This window comes from Bombina bombina, chromosome 5, assembly GCF_027579735.1.
Source record: "Bombina bombina isolate aBomBom1 chromosome 5, aBomBom1.pri, whole genome shotgun sequence".
NCBI classification, from domain to species: Eukaryota; Metazoa; Chordata; class Amphibia; order Anura; family Bombinatoridae; genus Bombina; species Bombina bombina.
Genome location: NC_069503.1, coordinates 865,706,017 through 865,728,196, shown reverse-complemented (window position 1 = coordinate 865,728,196; position 22,180 = coordinate 865,706,017). Strand labels below are relative to the sequence as shown.

Genomic DNA, 22,180 nt, shown 5'->3' with positions numbered 1-22,180 from the left:
AACTGATTTGTGGGTGTGGTGAGGGGTGTATTTATAGGCATTTTAAGGTTTGGGAAACTTTGCCCCTCCTGGTAGGAATGTATATCCCATACGTCACTAGCTCATGGACTCTTGCTAATATGAAAGAAATGAATTTATCAGGTAAGTTCTTACATAAATTATGTTTTTTTCTTTTACATATTGCAAGATGTCCCACGTTGCAAGTGAGTCAGAAGATACTTCTGGAAAATCGCTGCCTGGTGCTGGAGCTACCAAAGCTAAGTGTATCTGCTGTAAACTTTTGGTAGCTGTTCCTCCAGCTGTTGTTTGTATTGCATGTCATGACAAACTTATTAATGCAGATAATATTTCCTTTAGTAAAGTTCCATTACCTGTTGCTGTTCCTTCAACATCTAATACTCAGAGTGTTCCTGATAACATAAGAGATTTTGTTTCTAAATCCATTAAGAAGGCTATGTCTGTTATTCCTCCTTCTAGTATGCATAAAAAGTCTTTTAAAACTTCTCATTGTTCAGATGAAATTTTAAATGAACATCATCATTCTGATTCTGATAATGGTTCTTCTGGTTCAGAGGATTCTGTCTCAGAGGTTGATGCTGATAAATCTTCATATTTATTTAAAATGGAATTTATTCGTTCTTTACTTAAAGAAGTCCTAATTGCTTTAGAAATTGAGGATTCTGGTCCTCTTGATACTAAATCTAAACGTTTAGATAAGGTTTTTAAATCTCCTGTAGTTATTCCAGAAGTTTTTCCTGTTCCTGGTGCTATTTCTGAAGTAATTTCCAGAGAGTGGAATAATTTGGGTAATTCATTTACTCCTTCTAAACGTTTTAAGCAATTATATCCTGTGCCATCTGACAGATTAGAGTTTTGGGACAAAATCCCTAAGTTTGATGGGGCTGTCTCTACTCTTGCTAAGCGTACTACTATTCCTACGGCAGATGGTACTTCCTTTAAGGATCCTTTAGATAGGAAAATTGAATCCTTTCTAAGAAAAGCTTATTTGTGTTCAGGTAATCTTCTTAGACCTGCTATATCATTGGCTGATGTTGCTGCAGCTTCAACTTTTTGGTTGGAAACTTTAGCGCAACAAGTAACAGATCATAATTCTCATAGCATTATTATTCTTCTTCAACATGCTAATAATTGTATTTGTGATGCCATCTTTGATATCATTAGAGTTGATGTCAGGTATATGTCTCTAGCTATTTTAGCTAGAAGAGCTTTATGGCTTAAAACTTGGAATGCTGATATGTCTTCTAAGTCTACTCTGCTTTCCCTTTCTTTCCAGGGTAATAAATTATTTGGTTCTCAGTTGGACTCTATTATCTCAACTGTTACTAGAGGGAAAGGAACTTTTTTACCACAGGATAAAAAATCTAAAGGTAAATTCAGGTCTAATAATCGTTTTCGTTCCTTTCGTCACAACAAGGAACAAAAGCCTGATCCTTCATCCTCAGGAGCGGTTTCAGTTTGGAAACCATCTCCAGTCTGGAATAAATCCAAGCCTTTTAGAAAATCAAAGCCAGCTCCTATCTTTGGATTCAGAACATTATTTCAGAAGGGTACAGAATTGGTTTCAAGATAAGACCTCCTGCAAAGAGATTTTTTCTTTCCCGTGTCCCAGTAAATCCAGAGAAGGCTCAAGCATTTCTGAAATGTGTTTCAGATCTAGAGTTAGCTGGAGTAATTATGCCAGTTCCAGTTCTGGAACAGGGGATGGGGTTTTATTCAAATCTCTTCATTGTACCCAAGAAGGAGAATTCCTTCAGACCAGTTCTGGATCTAAAAATATTGAATCGTTATGTAAGGATACCAACGTTCAAAATGGTAACTGTAAGGACTATCTTGCCTTTTGTTCAGCAAGGGCATTATATGTCCACAATAGATTTACAGGATGCATATCTGCATATTCCGATTCATCCAGATCATTATCAGTTCCTGAGATTCTCTTTTCTGGACAAGCATTACCAGTTTGTGGCTCTGCCGTTTGGCCTAGCTACAGCTCCAAGAATTTTTACAAAGGTTCTCGGTGCCCTTCTGTCTGTAATCAGAGAACAGCGTATTGTGGTATTTCCTTATTTGGACGATATCTTGGTACTTGCTCAGTCTTTACATTTAGCAGAATCTCATACGAATCGACTTGTGTTGTTTCTTCAAGATCATGGTTGGAGGATCAATTCACCAAAAAGTTCATTGATTCCTCAGACAAGGGTAACCTTTCTGAGATTCAGTGCCCATGACTCTGTCTTTAACAGACAAGAGACGTCTAAAATTGATTTCAGCTTGTCGAAACCTTCAGTCACAATCATTCCCTTCGGTAGCCTTATGCATGGAAATTCTAGGTCTTATGACTGCTGCATCGGACGCGATCCCCTTTGCTCGTTTTCACATGCGACCTCTTCAGCTCTGTATGCTGAATCAATGGTGCAAGGATTACACAAAGATATCTCAATTAATATCTTTAAAACCGATTGTACGACACTCTCTAACGTGGTGGACAGATCACCATCGTTTAATTCAGGGGGCTTCTTTTGTGCTTCCGACCTGGACTGTAATTTCAACAGATGCAAGTCTCACAGGTTGGGGAGCTGTGTGGGGATCTCTGACGGCACAAGGAGTTTGGGAATCTCAGGAGGTGAGATTACCGATCAATATTTTGGAACTCCGTGCAATTTTCAGAGCTCTTCAGTCTTGGCCTCTTCTGAAGAGAGAATCGTTTATTTGTTTTCAGACAGACAATGTCACAACTGTGGCATACATCAATCATCAAGGAGGGACTCACAGTCCTCTGGCTATGAAAGAAGTATCTCGAATTTTGGTTTGGGCGGAATCCAGCTCCTGTCTAATCTCTGCGGTTCATATCCCAGGTATAGACAATTTCGAAGCGGATTATCTCAGTCGCCAAACGTTGCATCCGGGCGAATGGTCTCTTCACCCAGAGGTATTTCTTCAGATTGTTCAAATGTGGGAGCTTCCAGAAATAGATCTGATGGCGTCTCATCTAAACAAGAAACTTCCCAGGTATCTGTCCAGATCCCGGGATCCTCAGGCGGAAGCAGTGGATGCATTATCACTTCCTTGGAAGTATCATCCTGCCTATATCTTTCCGCCTCTAGTTCTTCTTCCAAGAGTAATCTCCAAGATTCTGAAGGAATGCTCGTTTGTTCTGCTGGTAGCTCCGGCATGGCCTCACAGGTTTTGGTATGCGGATCTTGTCCGGATGGCCTCTTGCCATCCGTGGACTCTTCCGCTACGACCAGACCTTCTGTCGCAAGGTCCTTTTTTCCATCAGGATCTCAAATCCTTAAATTTAAAGGTATGGAGATTGAACACTTGATTCTTGGTCAAAGAGGTTTCTCTGACTCTGTGATTAATACTATGTTACAGGCTCGTAAATCTGTATCCAGAGAGATATATTATAGAGTTTGGAAGACTTATATTTCTTGGTGTCTTTCTCATCATTTTTCTTGGCATTCTTTTAGAATTCCGAGAGTTTTACAGTTTCTTCAGGATGGTTTAGATAAAGGTTTATCCGCAAGTTCTTTGAAAGGACAAATCTCTGCTCTTTCTGTTCTTTTTCACAGAAAGATTGCTAATCTTCCTGATATTCATTGTTTTGTACAAGCTTTGGTTCGTATAAAACCTGTCATTAAGTCAATTTCTCCTCCTTGGAGTTTGAATTTGGTTCTGGGGGCTCTTCAAGCTCCTCCGTTTGAACCTATGCATTCATTGGACATTAAATTACTTTCTTGGAAAGTTTTGTTCCTTTTGGCAATCTCTTCTGCTAGAAGAGTCTCTGAATTATCTGCTCTTTCTTGTGAGTCTCCTTTTCTGATTTTTCATCAGGATAAGGCGGTGTTGCGAACTTCTTTTGAATTTTTACCTAAAGTTGTGAATTCCAACAACATTAGTAGAGAAATTGTGGTTCCTTCATTATGTCCTAATCCTAAGAATTTTAAGGAGAAATCGTTGCATTCTTTGGATGTTGTTAGAGCTTTGAAATATTATGTTGAAGCTACTAAGTCTTTCCGAAAGACTTCTAGTCTATTTGTTATCTTTTCCGGTTCTAGAAAAGGCCAGAAAGCTTCTGCCATTTCTTTGGCATCTTGGTTGAAATCTTTAATTCATCTTGCCTATGTCGAGTCGGGTAAAACTCCGCCTCAAAGGATTACAGCTCATTCTACTAGGTCAGTTTCTACTTCCTGGGCGTTTAGGAATGAAGCTTCGATTGATCAGATTTGCAAAGCAGCAACTTGGTCCTCTTTGCATACTTTTACTAAATTCTACCATTTTGATGTATTTTCTTCTTCTGAAGCAGTTTTTGGTAGAAAAGTACTTCAGGCAGCGGTTTCAGTTTGAATCTTCTGCTTATGTTTTTCAATAAACTTTATTTTGGGTGTGGATTATTTTCAGCAGGAATTGCCTGTCTTTATTTTATCCCTCCCTCTCTAGTGACTCTTGCGTGGAAAGATCCACATCTTGGGTAATCATTATCCCATACGTCACTAGCTCATGGACTCTTGCTAATTACATGAAAGAAAACATAATTTATGTAAGAACTTACCTGATAAATTCATTTCTTTCATATTAGCAAGAGTCCATGAGGCCCGCCCTTTTTTGTGGTGGTTATGATTTTTTTGTATAAAGCACAATTATTCCAATTCCTTATTTTATATGCTTTCGCACTTTTTTCTTATCACCCCACTTCTTGGCTATTCGTTAAACTGAATTGTGGGTGTGGTGAGGGGTGTATTTATAGGCATTTTGAGGTTTGGGAAACTTTGCCCCTCCTGGTAGGAATGTATATCCCATACGTCACTAGCTCATGGACTCTTGCTAATATGAAAGAAATTAATTTATCAGGTAAGTTCTTACATAAATTATGTTTTTTCATCAGGATAAGGCGGTGTTGCGAACTTCTTTTGAATTTTTACCTAAGGTTGTGAATTCCAACAACATTAGTAGAGAAATTGTGGTTCCTTCATTATGTCCTAATCCTAAGAATTCTAAGGAGAAATCATTGCATTCTTTGGATGTAGTTAGAGCTTTGAAATATTATGTTGAAGCTACTAAGAATTTCCGAAAGACTTCTAGTCTATTTATTATCTTTTCCGGTTTTAGGAAAGGTCAGAAGGCCTCTGTCATTTCTTTGGCATCTTGGTTGAAATCTTTAATTCGGGTAAAACTCCGCCTCAAAGGATTACAGCTCATTCTACTAGGTCAGTTTCTACTTCCTGGGCGTTTAGGAATGAAGCTTCGGTTGATCAGATTTGCAAAGCAGCAATTTGGTCTTCTTTGCATACTTTTACTAAATTCTACCATTTTGATGTGTTTTCTTCTTCTGAAGCTGTTTTTGGTAGAAAAGTACTTCAGGCAGCTGTTTCAGTTTGAATCTTCTGCTTATGTTTTCAGTTTTTTTCATTATAAAATGTAAACTTTATTTTGGGTGTGCATTATTTTTCAGAGGAATTGGCTGTCTTTATTTTATCCCTCCCTCTCTAGTGACTCTTGCGTGGAAAGATCCACATCTTGGGTAGTCATTATCCCATACGTCACTAGCTCATGGACTCTTGCTAATTAAATGAAAGAAAACATAATTTATGTAAGAACTTACCTGATAAATTCATTTCTTTCATATTAGCAAGAGTCCATGAGGCCCACCCTTTTTGTGGTGGTTATGATTTTTTTGTATAAAGCACAATTATTCCAATTCCTTATTTTTTATGCTTTCGCACTTTTTTCTTATCACCCCACTTCTTGGCTATTCGTTAAACTGATTTGTGGGTGTGGTGAGGGGTGTATTTGTAGGCATTTTGAGGTTTGGGAAACTTTGCCCCTCCTGGTAGGAATGTATATCCCATACGTCACTAGCTCATGGACTCTTGCTAATATGAAAAAATGAATTTATCAGGTAAGTTCTTACATAAATTATGTTTTTCTGGTGGCATGTCTAGTTTGCTCCTCATTTTCTCGATTTTGTCCTTTACTACCTTTCTATCTCTCCTTTCTTGGCTATACGTCAGACTAGAATACCAGAGGGGTGGGAGGGATTAAGTACTTTTTAGAACTTTGGTACTCTTTGCCTCCTCCTAGTGGCCAAGGGTTGAATCTCAGGAGTAATGGCTACAAGTCTGCAGCTTCCGACAGATGCTTATAGAATTGCCACATTTCCCAAAGTGTATGTTTTGTGCAATTGGCTAATTTTTCCTTTTTTTTGATGAATGAATTTTTCATTATTAAAATAATGCACAGTTATACAATATAATACATACACATTCTTTGATGAGTGGTACAAGAATAGAGAACAGACTTCCAACAGGGACAAATAAATCTCCCTCTACATAGATGAGTGATTCTTGAATAGCTCTGCTGCGCAGACGCTATAGCCTATGATAATTTTTCTCAAAACCCGTTCTGCATTTAAAGTCTCACCCTAGGTGTAGCATGATCTGAGCAATCTATCAGATTATGATCTCCTCTTTAGACTAGACTAACAGTCCTACTTCTATTATCTAACCTCCTCATTTCTTCAGAGTACATGATATATGGTTCCCAAACCACAACAAATTTGTTTTGTTGATTTAACATACTAGCTTTTAAGATGCTTCTATGATGGTGATACTCTAACCTGTTTAAAACATAGCTAAATGGGGGGGGGGGGGGTCTGACTTACAGAACCTTGCAATACTCAGTCTAGTAATAGTACATATAATGGCAACTACTTTGTTTTGGTGTGGGAGAATGCCTTCTATTGGAAAGTGCAAGAGAGCTTGTTCCGGTTTAAGGGTTATGGATAATTTTTCCTTTTTTAAGTGGTCTACTGTATATGATTGTGATGTAAGACTGGGGTGCTTGTGCATGGTTTAACATTAATATATTATTTTGTTAAGAAGTAGTATATATTAGAATTTGTAATAAATAAAGTATAATTTTACTGGTCCTGTGTTTGAAAACATTGTTCCCCTCATAAAAAGTTTGGGCACTCATGGTTTAAACTATTTTAAACTACAGTATATTAACTAAAAGTTTAAAGGGTTTTAACCTTCAGAATGTTACATGTATACACATTGTTCAAGTAACCTTAGTAGCAGACCTTGAAATAAAATAATCTTTTACTATTTTGTAGGTGAAAAGCAAGCAGCTACCCATGTAAGCCTTGATCAAGAATATGATGGTGATTCTTCAGCTCAATGGAAAGAACTGGAAGAGCAAGTTGTATCTGTTGTTAACAGAGGTGCATTGCCTCTAAATTTCCAGCCAACACAGTATTGTTTAAGCAGCAATTCTGATAATTCTAAATTTCCCCTTGCTGTGGTAAAAGGTAAATTAATTGTTTAGTTTTTTCACTTTAGATATAGATGTTTCAATTTATTTATGTTTGTATTTTTTTTTAATTATGAATATAAATTTTGTGTGTGGTGATTAAGTATTATTTAGATTCCACGTAAGTTACAATAATATTTATTTATGTTTATATTTTAACAGAGCCAATAACAGTGGAGGTGTCTTTCAAGAACCCTTTAAAAGTTCCACTTTTATTGACTGATTTGTCCTTGCTGTGGAAATTCCACCCAAAAGACTTTAGTGAAAAACACAACGGAGAAGTTAAAGAACCAGTCAGCAATGAAAGAGATTTGATCACAAAGGTGAGCCATACTCTTGTTAACGTTGATATAAATATGTGCTATATCTACCGTTTTGATACTTTTGGTCTCTTCTAATATGGAAGACTAATTGCTATTTAATTTGTGTACCTATGTTGCAAAATATTTCAAATATGGTTAACCTAAAATAGTTATTTTACACAATTTTATACTTTTCTTATTTATAAATGGTTGTACTTATAATTACATACTGTATGTATATATTTTCTACTGTGTTTACATTCTGGGACTCAAGCACAGCTTTATAACCTGTTAAATGTAATAGACGTCATTCTTCAAAACCATGTTCTATCTAACAAGATGCATAACTCTCAGATTCTCACTTTACTACCAAGTTTTCTTTTGGGATTTTTTTTATACATTGCCTACAGCAAGTGTTATATCATGTAAAGTCTGTGTACTTGATTTCAGCCCTTCTGCAATAAAAGCCACAGATAATTAAATTGTGATTTTGTACCTAGAATGAAAAGAATTTAAAGCACACACGTTTTCATTTTGTGACACAGCATATGATGCCTTGATTGGCCTGTATAGCAAGCAGATGATTATTCTATATTTAAATTGTATCCTAATTAGTTAAGCTACACAAAATTGCAAATATAATTTAGTTTTGTAAATTATACTTCTTATAGGGGAAATGCAGTAATGATATTATAGGAACTGAAGAGATAAGTGAATTTTTGATCAGCAATGAAGAAACTAAAATTGTAAGTAACTTTTTATCTGGTTTATTTTTATGAAATGCATAAATAACACATTTTTTTCTTTAAACATCTTTTGGTAAAACAGTATGTTGTACAAATGTAATAATCCATTATTTTGAATACAATTTAGTGAGTGCAGTCCGCCTCCATGTTTTGTATATATCTAGGAAAGATTACAAATAGCTTTGATACCCTTTATTTGTATTTCAGAATTACTGGTTGAAGCTAGCATGAATGGCTGTAGGTTAGGGACCCCAGGTATTTAGAGGCATTGGCCTGACACCTTGGCCTTTCACTGTACAGACAAATGCTGTAACCAGTACTTCATTTTGTTTTTAACCTAACTGTATACACCTGGATGAGTGAGGCCCATCCTGCATATTGTGTGTGTGATATATTCATATGCAATCTTCACCTATTGGACCTTCAACCCAAGCTTATCTGGGATTAATTTCCTGAGTAAATGATGTATACCCAGCTTTCTGTGAGTGCCATGTGATTTTTTTTCTTCCAGAGGCATGGCATTCATGTATGTCTTCAAAAGTTTCTCATACCTACCTATACATATTACTAACCCTGAAAGATATACTTTAGTCACCCTCCAAAGAGATGCACTATCTGTACAATAAGCTGATGACTGTATATTTGAGTAGTGGTTGGGAACTCCAATGAATAACAGTCAATTAAACAAATCATTATAATATCATGCAACCATGTGCTAAATGTGAACAGTCTGGTTTAGCATTTTGCGTAGAAAGTACTGCTAAATATCTCCATGGTTAATAAATTATATAATCGGGGGAAGAGAGGGAACCAGATGAAATGTGCTGGAAAGGGTCATTATAGGTCCCAGGTTGAGTGGCTTGGAAAGGACTTTACTATCTGCCTTCCCCTTTAAAGGGATATGAAGCTTAAACATTTTCTGTTGTGATTCAGACAAAGCATACCATTTTACAAAAGTTTCTCATTTATTTATTTTATCAAATTGGCTTTTTTCTCATGATATTCCATGTTGAAGAGATACCTAGGTAAGTATCTGGATTACTACATGGCAGGAAATAGTGCGTCCATCTAGTGCTCTTGCAAATGGATAACATTCTTGGGAAAACTGCTGCCATATTGCATTTCAGAAATGGCCCGACACCTAAGCATACACCTGCTTTTCAACAAAAGATATCAAGAGAGCAAAGAAACAATAATAGTAGAAGTAAATTTGAAAGTTGTTTAAAATCTTATGCTCTATCTAAATCATGAAAGAAAAATTTTAAGTTTCATATTGATGTCCTTTTCTCTTGTTAAGTGTATTCAGTCCACGGGTCATCCATTACCTATGGGATTATATCTCCTTCCCAACAGGAAGTTGCAAGAGGATCACCCAAGCAGAGCTGCTATATAGCTCCTCCCCTCACATGTCATATCCAGTCATTCTCTTGCAACTCAACTAGATTGGTCGTTGTGAGAGGTCTGTGGTGTTTTTTATACTTAGTTTATTTCTGCAATCCAAAGTTTGTTATTTTAAATGGCACCGGAGTGTGCTGTTTGTTCTCAGGCAGTATTTGGAAGAAGAATCTGCCTGCGTTTTCTATGATCTTAGCAGAAGTAACTAAGATCCACTGGCTGTTCTCGCATATTCTGAGGAGTGGGGTAACTTCAGAAAAGGGAATAGCATGCGGGTCCCCCCTGCAAACGAGGTATGTGCAGTAAATTATTTTTCTAAGGAATGGAATTGACTGAGAAAATACTGCTGATACCGATGTAATGTAAGTACAGCCTTAAATGCAGTAGTAGCGACTGGTATCAGGCTGATGAGTGTATGTGCACTGAAGTAATTTTCTAATGAATGGAATTTGACTAAGAAAAATACTGTGAATGCTGAAGTAATGTATGAGCCTTAACTGCAGTAGAAGCGACTGATAGCAGGCTTATTAATGACACTACATAACCTTTAAAATGGATGTTAAAACGTTTACTGGCATGTTAATCGTTTTTGTGAGGTACTTTGGTGATAAGACTTATTGGGGCATGATTTTTTCCACATGGCTAACGTATATTTCTGCATAGAAACAGTTAACTGAGGTTTCCCACTGTTGTAATATGAGTGGAAGGGGCCTATTTTAGCGCTTTTTTGCGCAGTAAAAATTCAGTCACAGTCTTCCTACTTCTTCCTCCATGATCCAGGATGTCTCTAGAGAGCTCAGGGGTCTTCAAAATTCATTTTAAGGGAGGTAATCAGTCACAGCAGACCTGTGACAGTGTGTTTGACTGTGATAAAAACGTTAATTGTTAAATTGATTATCCGTTTTTGGGTATTAAGGGGTTAATCATCCATTTGCTGGTGGGTGCAATCCTTTGCTAACTTAATACATTTGCTGTGAAAATTTGGTTGCTATAACTAATTTGGTTCATTGTTATTTCAACTGTGACAGCTTTTTGTGCTTCTTAAAGGCGCAGTAGCGTGTTTTTATATTGCTTGTAAATTTATTTGAAAGTATTTTCCAAGCTTGCAAGTCTCATTGCTAGTCTGTTTAAACATGTCTGACACAGATGAATCTGTTTGTTCACTATGTTTGAAGGCCAATGTGGAGCCCCATAGAAATATGTGTACTAAATGCATTGATGTCACTTTAAATAAAAGTCAGTCTTTACATGTAAAGAAATTATCACCAGACAACGAGGGGGGAAGTTATGCCGACTAACTCTCCTCACGTGTCAGTACCTTCGCCTCCCGCTCAGGAGGCGCGTGATATTGTGGCGCCAAGTACATCAGAGAGGCCCATACATATCATTTTGCAAGACATGGCTACTGTTATGACAGAAGTATTATCTAAATTGCCAGAATTAAGAGGCAAGCGCGATTGCTCTGGGTTAAGAACAGAGCGCGCTGATGAGGTGAGAGCCATGTCCGATACTGCGTCACAATTTGCATAACATGAGGACGGAGAGCTTCATTCTGTGGGTGACGGATCTGATCCAGGGAGACTGGATTCTGAGATTTCTAATTTTAAATTTAAGCTTGAGAACCTCCGTGTGTTGCTAGGGGAGGTATTAGCGGCTCTGAATGATTGTAACACGGTTGCAATTCCAGAGAAATTATGTAGGCTGGATAGATACTATGCGGTGCCGGTGTGTACTGACGTTTTTCCTATACCTAAAAGGCTTACAGAGATTATTAGCAAGGAGTGGGATAGACCCAGTGTGCCCTTTTCCCCTCCTCCTATATTTAGGAAAATGTTTCCAATAGACGCCACCACACGAGACTTATGGCAGACGGTCCCTAAAGTGGAGGGAGCAGTTTCTTTCATGTAATTAGCAAGAGTCCATGAGCTAGTGACGTATGGGATATACATTCCTACCAGGAGGGGCAAAGTTTCCCAAACCTCAAATGCCTATAAATACACCCCTCACCACACCCACAAATCAGTTTTACAAACTTTGCCTCCTATGGAGGTGGTAAAGTAAGTTTGTGCTAGATTCTACGTTGATATGCGCTCCGCAGCAGGTTGGAGCCCGGTTTTCCTCTCAGCGTGCAGTGAATGTCAGAGGGATGTGAGGAGAGTATTGCCTGTTTGAATTCAATGATCTCCTTCTACGGGGTCTATTTCATAGGTTCTCTGTTATCGGTCGTAGAGATTCATCTCTTACCTCCCTTTTCAGATCGACGATATACTCTTATATATACCATTACCTCTACTGATTCTCGTTTCAGTACTGGTTTGGCTTTCTACTACTTGTAGATGAGTGTCCTGGGGTAAGTAAGTCTTATTTCTCCAACATAGGTGTGTCCGGTCCACGGCGTCATCCTTACTTGTGGGATATTCTCTTCCCCAACAGGAAATGGCAAAGAGCCCAGCAAAGCTGGTCACATGATCCCTCCTAGGCTCCGCCTACCCCAGTCATTCTCTTTGCCGTTGTACAGGCAACATCTCCACGGAGATGGCTTAGAGTTTTTTAGTGTTTAACTGTAGTTTTTATTATTCAATCAAGAGTTTGTTATTTTAAAATAGTGCTGGTATGTACTATTTACTCAGAAACAGAAAAGAGATGAAGATTTCTGTTTGTATGAGGAAAATGATTTTAGCAACCGTTACTAAAATCCATGGCTGTTCCACACAGGACTGTTGAGAGGAATTAACTTCAGTTGGGGGAACAGTGAGCAGTCTCTTGCTGCTTGAGGTATGACACATTCTAACAAGACGATGTAATGCTGGAAGCTGTCATTTTCCCTATGGGATCCGGTAAGCCATGTTTATTAAGATCGTAAATAAGGGCTTCACAAGGGCTTATTAAGACTGTAGACTTTTTCTGGGCTAAATCGATTCATTATTAACACATATTTAGCCTTGAGGAATCATTTAATCTGGGTATTTTGATAAGATTATATCGGCAGGCACTATTTTAGACACCTTATTCTTTAGGGGCTTTCCCAAATCATAGGCAGAGCCTCATTTTCGCGCCGGTGTTGCGCACTTGTTTTTGAGAGGCATGACATGCAGTCGCATGTGTGAGGAGCTCTGATACATAGAAAAGACTTTCTGAAGGCGTCATTTGGTATCGTATTCCCCTTTGGGCTTGGTTGGGTCTCAGCAAAGCAGATACCAGGGACTGTAAAGGGGTTAAAGTTAAAAACGGCTCCGGTTCCGTTATTTTAAGGGTTAAAGCTTCCAAATTTGGTGTGCAATACTTTTAAGGCTTTAAGACACTGTGGTGAAATTTTGGTGAATTTTGAACAATTCCTTCATATTTTTTCGCAATTGCAGTAATAAAGTGTGTTCAGTTTAAAATTTAAAGTGACAGTAACGGTTTTATTTTAAAACGTTTTTTGTACTTTGTTATCAAGTTTATGCCTGTTTAACATGTCTGAACTACCAGATAGACTGTGTTCTGAATGTGGGGAAGCCAGAGTTCCTTCTCATTTAAATAAATGTGATTTATGTGACAATGACAATGATGCCCAAGATGATTCCTCAAGTGAGGGGAGTAAGCATGGTACTGCATCATTCCCTCCTTCGTCTACACGAGTCTTGCCCACTCAGGAGGCCCCTAGTACATCTAGCGCGCCAATACTCCTTACTATGCAACAATTAACGGCTGTAATGGATAATTCTGTCAAAAACATTTTAGCCAAAATGCACACTTATCAGCGTAAGCGCGACTGCTCTGTTTTAGATACTGAAGAGCATGACGACGCTGATAATAATGGTTCTGAAGGGCCCCTAAACCAGTCTGATGGGGCCAGGGAGGTTTTGTCTGAGGGAGAAATTACAGATTCAGGGAACATTTCTCAACAAGCTGAACCTGAGGTGATTACGTTTAAATTTAAGTTGGAACATCTCTGCGCTCTGCTTAAGGAGGTATTATCCACTCTGGATGATTGTGACAATTTGGTCATCCCAGAGAAGCTATGTAGAATGGACAAGTTCCTAGAGGTCCCGGGGCTCCCAGAAGCTTTTCCTATACCCAAGCGGGTGGCGGACATTGTAAATAAAGAATGGGAAAGGCCCGGTATTCCTTTCGTCCCTCCCCCCATATTTAAAAAATTGTTTCCTATGGTCGACCCCAGAAAGGACTTATGGCAGACAGTCCCCAAGGTCGAGGGAGCGGTTTCCACTTTAAACAAACGCACCACTATACCCATAGAAGATAGTTGTGCTTTCAAAGATCCTATGGATAAAAAATTAGAAGGTTTACTTAAAAAGATGTTTGTTCAGCAGGGTTACCTTCTACAACCAATTTCATGCATTGTCCCTGTCGCTACAGCCGCATGTTTCTGGTTCGATGAGCTGGTAAAGGCGGTCGATAGTGATTCTCCTCCTTATGAGGAGATTATGGACAGAATCAATGCTCTCAAATTGGCTAATTCTTTCACCCTAGACGCCACTTTGCAATTGGCTAGGTTAGCGGCTAAGAATTCTGGGTTTGCTATTGTGGCGCGCAGAGCGCTTTGGTTGAAATCTTGGTCAGCTGATGCGTCTTCCAAGAACAAGCTACTTAACATTCCTTTCAAGGGGAAAACGCTGTTTGGCCCTGACTTGAAAGAAATTATCTCTGATATCACTGGGGGTAAGGGCCATGCCCTTCCTCAGGATCGGCCTTTCAAGGCCAAAAATAAACCTAATTTTCGTCCCTTTCGTAGAAACGGACCAGCCCAAAGTGCTACGTCCTCTAAGCAAGAGGGTAATACTTCTCAAGCCAAGCAAGCTTGGAGACCAATGCAAGGCTGGAACAAGGGAAAGCAGGCCAAGAAACCTGCCACTGCTACCAAGACAGCATGAAATGTTGGCCCCCGATCCGGGACCGGATCTGGTGGGGGGCAGACTCTCTCTCTTCGCTCAGGCTTGGGCAAGAGATGTTCTGGATCCTTGGACACTAGAAATAGTCTCCCAAGGTTATCTTCTGGAATTCAAGGGGCTTCCCCCAAGGGGGAGGTTCCACAGGTCTCAGTTGTCTTCAGACCACATAAAAAGACAGGCATTCTTACATTGTGTAGAAGACCTGTTAACAATGGGAGTGATTCATCCTGTTCCATTAGGAGAACAAGGGATGGGGTTCTACTCCAATCTGTTCATAGTTCCCAAAAAAGAGGGAACGTTCAGACCAATCTTAGATCTCAAGATCTTAAACAAGTTTCTCAAGGTTCCATCGTTCAAGATGGAAACCATTCGAACAATTCTTCCTTCCATCCAGGAAGGTCAATTCATGACCACGGTGGATTTAAAGGATGCGTATCTACATATTCCTATCCACAAGGAACATCATCGGTTCCTAAGGTTCGCATTCCTGGACAAGCATTACCAGTTCGTGGCGCTTCCTTTCGGATTAGCCACTGCTCCAAGGATTTTCACAAAGGTACTAGGGTCCCTTCTAGCTGTGCTAAGACCAAGGGGCATTGCTGTAGTACCTTACTTGGACGACATTCTGATTCAAGCGTCGTCCCTTCCTCAAGCAAGGGCTCACACGGACATCGTCCTGGCCTTTCTCAGATCTCACGGATGGAAAGTGAACGTGGAAAAGAGTTCTCTATCTCCGTCAACAAGGGTTCCCTTCTTGGGAACAATAATAGACTCCTTAGAAATGAGGATTTTTCTGACAGAGGCCAGAAAAACAAGACTTCTAGACTCTTGTCGGATACTTCATTCCGTTCCTCTTCCTTCCATAGCGCAGTGCATGGAAGTGATAGGTTTGATGGTAGCGGCAATGGACATAGTTCCTTTTGCGCGCATTCATCTAAGACCATTACAACTGTGCATGCTCAGTCAGTGGAATGGGGACTATACAGACTTGTCTCCGAGGATACAAGTAAATCAGAGGACCAGAGACTCACTCCGTTGGTGGCTGTCCCTGGACAACCTGTCACAAGGGATGACCTTCCGCAGACCAGAGTGGGTCATTGTCACGACCGACGCCAGTCTGATGGGCTGGGGCGCGGTCTGGGGATCCCTGAAAGCTCAGGGTCTTTGATCTCGGGAAGAATCTCTTCTACCGATAAATATTCTGGAACTGAGAGCGATATTCAATGCTCTCAAGGCTTGGCCTCAGCTAGCGAGGGCCAAGTTCATACGGTTTCAATCAGACAACATGACAACTGTTGCGTACATCAACCATCAGGGGGGAACAAGGAGTTCCCTGGCGATGGAAGAAGTGCCCAAAATCATTCAATGGGCGGAGTCTCACTCCTGCCACCTGTCTGCAATCCACATCCCAGGAGTGGAAAATTGGGAAGCGGATTTTCTGAGTCGTCAGACATTGCATCCGGGGGAGTGGGAACTCCATCCGGAAATCTTTGCCCAAATCACTCAACTGTGGGGCATTCCAGACATGGATCTGATGGCCTCTCGTCAGAACTTCAAAGTTCCTTGCTACGGGTCCAGATCCAGGGATCCCAAGGCGGCTCTAGTGGATGCACTAGTAGCACCTTGGACCTTCAAACTAGCTTATGTATTCCCGCCGTTTCCTCTCATCCCCAGGCTGGTAGCCAGGATCAATCAGGAGAGGGCGTCGGTGATCTTGATAGCTCCTGCGTGGCCACGCAGGACTTGGTATGCAGATCTGGTGAATATGTCATCGGCTCCACCATGGAAGCTACCTTTGAGACGAGACCTTCTTGTTCAAGGTCCGTTCGAACATCCGAATCTGGTCTCACTCCAGCTGACTGCTTGGAGATTGAACGCTTGATCTTATCGAAGCGAGGGTTCTCAGATTCTGTTATCGATACTCTTGTTCAGGCCAGAAAGCCTGTAACTAGAAAGATTTACCACAAAATTTGGAAAAAATATATCTGTTGGTGTGAATCTAAAGGATTCCCTTGGGACAAGGTTAAGATTCCTAAGATTCTATCCTTCCTTCAAGAAGGATTGGAAAAAGGATTATCTGCAAGTTCCCTGAAGGGACAGATTTCTGCCTTGTCTGTGTTACTTCACAAAAAGCTGGCAGCTGTGCCAGATGTTCAAGCCTTTGTTCAGGCTCTGGTTAGAATCAAGCCTGTTTACAAACCTTTGACTCCTCCTTGGAGTCTCAACTTAGTTCTTTCAGTTCTTCAGGGGGTTCCGTTTGAACCCTTACATTCCGTTGATATTAAGTTATTATCTTGGAAAGTTTTGTTTTTGGTTGCAATTTCTTCTGCTAGAAGAGTTTCAGAATTATCTGCTCTGCAGTGTTCTCCTCCTTATCTGGTGTTCCATGCAGATAAGGTGGTTTTACGTACTAAACCTGGTTTTCTTCCAAAGGTTGTTTCTAACAAAAACATTAACCAGGAGATTATCGTACCTTCTCTGTGTCCGAAACCAGTTTCAAAGAAGGAACGTTTGTTGCACAATTTGGATGTTGTTCGCGCTCTAAAATTCTATTTAGACGCTACAAAGGATTTTAGACAAACATCTTCCTTGTTTGTTGTTTATTCCGGTAAAAGGAGAGGTCAAAAAGCAACTTCTACCTCTCTCTCTTTTTGGATTAAAAGCATCATCAGATTGGCTTACGAGACTGCCGGACGGCAGCCTCCCGAAAGAATCACAGCTCATTCCACTAGGGCTGTGGCTTCCACATGGGCCTTCAAGAACGAGGCTTCTGTTGATCAGATATGTAGGGCAGCGACTTGGTCTTCACTGCACACTTTTACCAAATTTTACAAGTTTGATACTTTTGCTTCTTCTGAGGCTATTTTTGGGAGAAAGGTTTTGCAAGCCGTGGTGCCTTCCATCTAGGTGACCTGATTTGCTCCCTCCCATCATCCGTGTCCTAAAGCTTTGGTATTGGTTCCCACAAGTAAGGATGACGCCGTGGACCGGACACACCTATGTTGGAGAAAACAGAATTTATGTTTACCTGATAAATTACTTTCTCCAACGGTGTGTCCGGTCCACGGCCCGCCCCTGGTTTTTTAATCAGGTCTGATAATTTATTTTCTTTAACTACAGTCACCACGGTATCATATGGTTTCTCCTATGCAAATATTCCTCCTTAACGTCGGTCGAATGACTGGGGTAGGCGGAGCCTAGGAGGGATCATGTGACCAGCTTTGCTGGGCTCTTTGCCATTTCCTGTTGGGGAAGAGAATATCCCACAAGTAAGGATGACGCCGTGGACCGGACACACCGTTGGAGAAAGTAATTTATCAGGTAAACATAAATTCTGTTTTTCTGTGACACTCTAAGCTATGGTTGGGCACTTTTATATAAAGTTCTAAATATATGTGTTCAAACATTTATTTGCCTTGACTCAGGATGTTCAACGTTCCTTATTTCAGACAGTCAGTTTCATATTTGGGATAATGCATAAAATATGGGCGTCACTATTGTCTCCACATTATTTAAGTCTCATTAATTATTACTTCTGGTTGCTAGAAGCTTGTTCACTAGCATTTTTTCCCATTCCTGAAACTGTCATTTAAGGAATTTGATCAATTTTGCTTTATATGTTGTTTTTTCTTTTACATATTGCAAGATGTCTGCGAGTAACCCTGAGTCGGAAGCCACTTCTGGAAAAATGCTTAACTGAGTTTCAGTTCTACCAAAGCTAAGTTAATTTATTTTAAATGTTATAAATGTTTATCTTTAGCTATGGTTTGTAATAAGTTATTATGATATACTTTTACATGCAGATTCCATTAGTATTTATGCTTTATACATTTCCATTCTTAAGTACAAGAAATGTTTAGAAGATTTATAAGAAATATTTTTTCTAATTAAGGCTTTGTCTGACTTCGTGCCTTCTAATACAATTTTTAGGTCTTTTTTCACTTCTTTTTTAATTATTGAAGTTTCAAATGACCAACAACATACTGATTTATCCTTCTCTGATGATGTTTTTTTTCTCTTCAGAAATTCTCTTCATCAGATATTGACACTAACAAATCTACTTTTTTATAATTTTTTTTATTAAAGTACATTTGTTCTTTGTTGAAGAGGTGTTGATTATTTTGGATATTAAGGTAACTAGTTCTTTAAGACTAGCTGACACTATTTCTGCCTTTTTTTCTTCTGTGATTTCAGAGGTTTTCTTTCCAATTCCCCATACTAGGGAATGGAATAGGCTGAGAATTCTCTTTTATTCCTTCTTCAAGGTTTTAAACTATATTCTTTGCCAGCAGTTAAATTCAATTTGGAGGGTTCTCCAATTTATTGGGGCTATCTCTACTCCTACTAATTATGCTATTGTTTCTATAGCAAAATAATATTTATTTTCCTTTATATAGTTGTATCTTATTTATGGAAAATTATTTAGTTTCAGGTACTTTTCTTGGTCCTGTGATATTGCAATTGCTTCATTTTTTTCTGTTTACTTTAAGATCAAGTATCAGATTATGATTTATTTTAGCATTGTTAAAGGGACAACATTTACTAGACTAGGTGCTGTTGCATTTTGTCTTGTTGTTTTGCATTTTGCAAGTCCTCTGTTTTGACTGGTCCTTTAAACTGGACTATCATGCTAATGATTTCATTTGTGTCTTCATTTTATTGAATATATTCGCAAATGAGGGTTAATCTATGTCTTTAGCTATTTTAGCTAGAAGAATTTTGTGTTTTTTAAAAAAAAAAAAAAAAAAAAAAAAAAAAAGAAAATCCATATTTCTTTTGTAATAAGATAAATCAATTATTTGTTTTATAATTGGATTCAATTCTTAACTGTTACTATGGGCTTCAAGATTGAGTTCTAAGACTAAAACTTTAAGCTTATACTAGTTTGGTTGTTCTTATTAAGGAATGAATTCCTGAGTTCTTTCCCAAGTAACATGTTTATAATTGGGGTTCGAAATCAGCTCCCTAATATTGCAATGTACGTGCCGTATTCCAGCTTGGCTGGTAAGGGGCAGGTTAAGTCTTCTTTGAAATTTATTTGGTTCTATTTTGTCCACATTTCTTTGATTTTATTCCAGTAAGGCTAACACTTTCTTTAAGTGTGTTTCTGTCCTATATATTTTGGATACTGTTGTAGCATGGCTGGGTACCCATGGGGTTCAAGCGCTGCTCAGACCTGGAATCTTCTGGGGTATTTCTTCCAGTTCCCTTTTTAGGAACTGGGTTTTGGAGTTTAATTCAAACTATTCTGCCTTTTTATGGTCACTGATAGCATTATTTGTTTTCATTAGATACAATAAATGCATATTTTTCATTTTTCTGTTTTCATTCAGATTATTTCCTGATGATGCGGAATCTCATATGATTCACTTGCTCTTCAGGACATAGTTAGAGGATCTTTTTTTTTTCAAAATTTCTTGATTCCTCACGTAAGGGTCACCTTTTTTAGGTTTCCAGATGGTTTATGTCACTGTCTTTGTCTCTATCGGACAAGGGACAATTTGTATTGGGTTCCGTCTGTCTTAGTCTCTATTTTTTCCTTCAGTTGCTATATATGCATAGAAGTTTTAACAGCATTGGATTGAATTCCCTTTGCTCATTTTCAATGGAAAGATCCTTTCCAGCTTTTTCTGAGTGTTGTTTCTTCAAGAACATGGTTGGAGGATCAATTAACCAATCAGTTTGTTGATTCCTCAGACAAGAGTAACCTTTTTTTAGGTTTCCAGTTAGATTCAGTGTCCATGACTCTGTCGGACAAGAGACGTCTGAATTTGGTTTCAGCTTATCGAAACCTTCAGTCTCAATCATTCCCTTCGGTAGCCTTATGCATGGAAATTCTAGGTTCTTATGACTGCTGCATTAGACGTGTTCCCCTTTGCTCATTTTCACATGCAACCTCTTCAGCTCTGTATGCTGAACCAGTGGTGCAAGGATTATACAAAGATATCTCATTTAATGTCTTTAAAACCGATTGTTCGACACCCTCTGACGTGGTACAGACCACCATCATTTAGTTCAGGGGGCTTCTTTTGTTCTTCCAACCTGGACTGTGATCTCAACAGATGCAAGTCTGACAGGTTGGGTAGCTGTATGGGGGTTTCTAACAGCACAAGGGGTTTGGGAATCTCAGGAGGTGAGATTTCCAATCAACATTTTGGAACTCCGTGCAATTTTCAGAGCTCTTCAGTCATGGCCTCTTCTAAAGAGAGAGTCATTCATTTGTTTACAGACGGACAATGTCACAAATGTGGCATATGTCAATCATCAAGAGGGACTCACAGTCCTCTGGCTATAAAGGAAGTATCTTGAATACTTGTATGGGCGAAATCCAGCCCCTGTCTAATTTCTGCGGTTCATATCCCAGGTATAGACAATTGGGAAGCGGATTATCTCAGTCGCCAAATGCTACATCCGGGCGAATGGTCTCTTCACCCAGAGGTATTTCTTCAGATTGTTCAAATATGGGGACTTCCAGAAATAGATCTGATGGCTTCTCATCTAAACAAGAAGCTTCCCAGGTATCTGTCCAGATCCAGGGACCCTCAGGCGGAAGCAGTGGATGCATTGTCACTTCCTTGGAAATATCATCCTGCTATATCTTTCCGCCTCTAGTTCTTCTTTCAAGAGTGATTTCCAAAATTCTAAAGGAGCGTTCGTTTATTCTGCTGGTGGCTCCAGCATGGCCTCACAGGTTTTGGTATGCAGATCTTGTCCGGATGGCCTCTTGCCAACCGTGGACTCTTCCGTTAAGACCAGACCTTCTATCACAAGGTCCTTTTTTTCCATCAGGATCTCAAATCCTTAAATTGAAAGTATGGAGATTGAACGCTTGATTCTCAGTCATAGAGGTTTTCTCTGACTCCGTAATTAATACTATGTTGCAGGCTCGTAAATCTGTATCTAGGATGATATATTATCGAGTCTGGAAGACTTGCATTTTTTGGTGTTTTTCTCATCATTTTTCTTGGCATTCTTTTAGAATTCCTAGAATTTTACAGTTTCTTCAGGATGGTTTGGATAAGTTTTGTCTGCAAGTTCCTTAAAAGGATAAATCTTTGCTCTTTCTGTTCTTTTTCACAGAAAGATTGCTAGTTTTCTCTTGTTAAGTGTATCCAGTCCACGGATCATCCATTACTTATGGAATATATTCTCCTTCCCAACAGGAAGCTGCAAGAGTCCACCCACAGCAAAGCTGCTACATAGCTCCTCCCCTAACTGCCATATTCAGTCTTTCTCTTGCAAGCCTCAACATAGATAGGAGGTTGTGAGAGTCTGTGGTGCTTTCTACTTAGTTTATTCTTCAATCAAAAGTTTGTTATTTTTAAATGGCACCGGAGTGTGCTGTTTATCTCAGGCAGTATTTGGAAGAAGAATATTTGGAAGAAGAATCTGCCTGCGTTTTTCTATGATCTTAGCAGACGTAACTAAGATCCATTTGCTGTTCTCACACATTCTGAGGAGTGAGGTACTTCAGAGGGGGAATGGCGTGCAGGTTTTCCTGCCGATAAGGTATGTG

At 39.2% G+C, this 22,180-nt stretch overlaps 1 protein-coding gene across 2 annotated transcripts in view; it reads left to right on the top strand.

Moving 5' to 3' along the window:
• The window catches only part of TRAPPC8 (trafficking protein particle complex subunit 8), a 563,274-nt gene that overhangs the window by 375,917 nt on the left and 165,177 nt on the right, over positions 1-22,180 (top strand). For both annotated transcript variants that reach the window (XM_053715000.1, XM_053715001.1), the window contains 3 exons: positions 7,133-7,327; positions 7,492-7,652; positions 8,303-8,377. In XM_053715000.1, the coding sequence (XP_053570975.1) occupies positions 7,133-7,327; positions 7,492-7,652; positions 8,303-8,377 (431 nt within the window). The remainder of the gene's footprint in view (positions 1-7,132; positions 7,328-7,491; positions 7,653-8,302; positions 8,378-22,180) is intronic.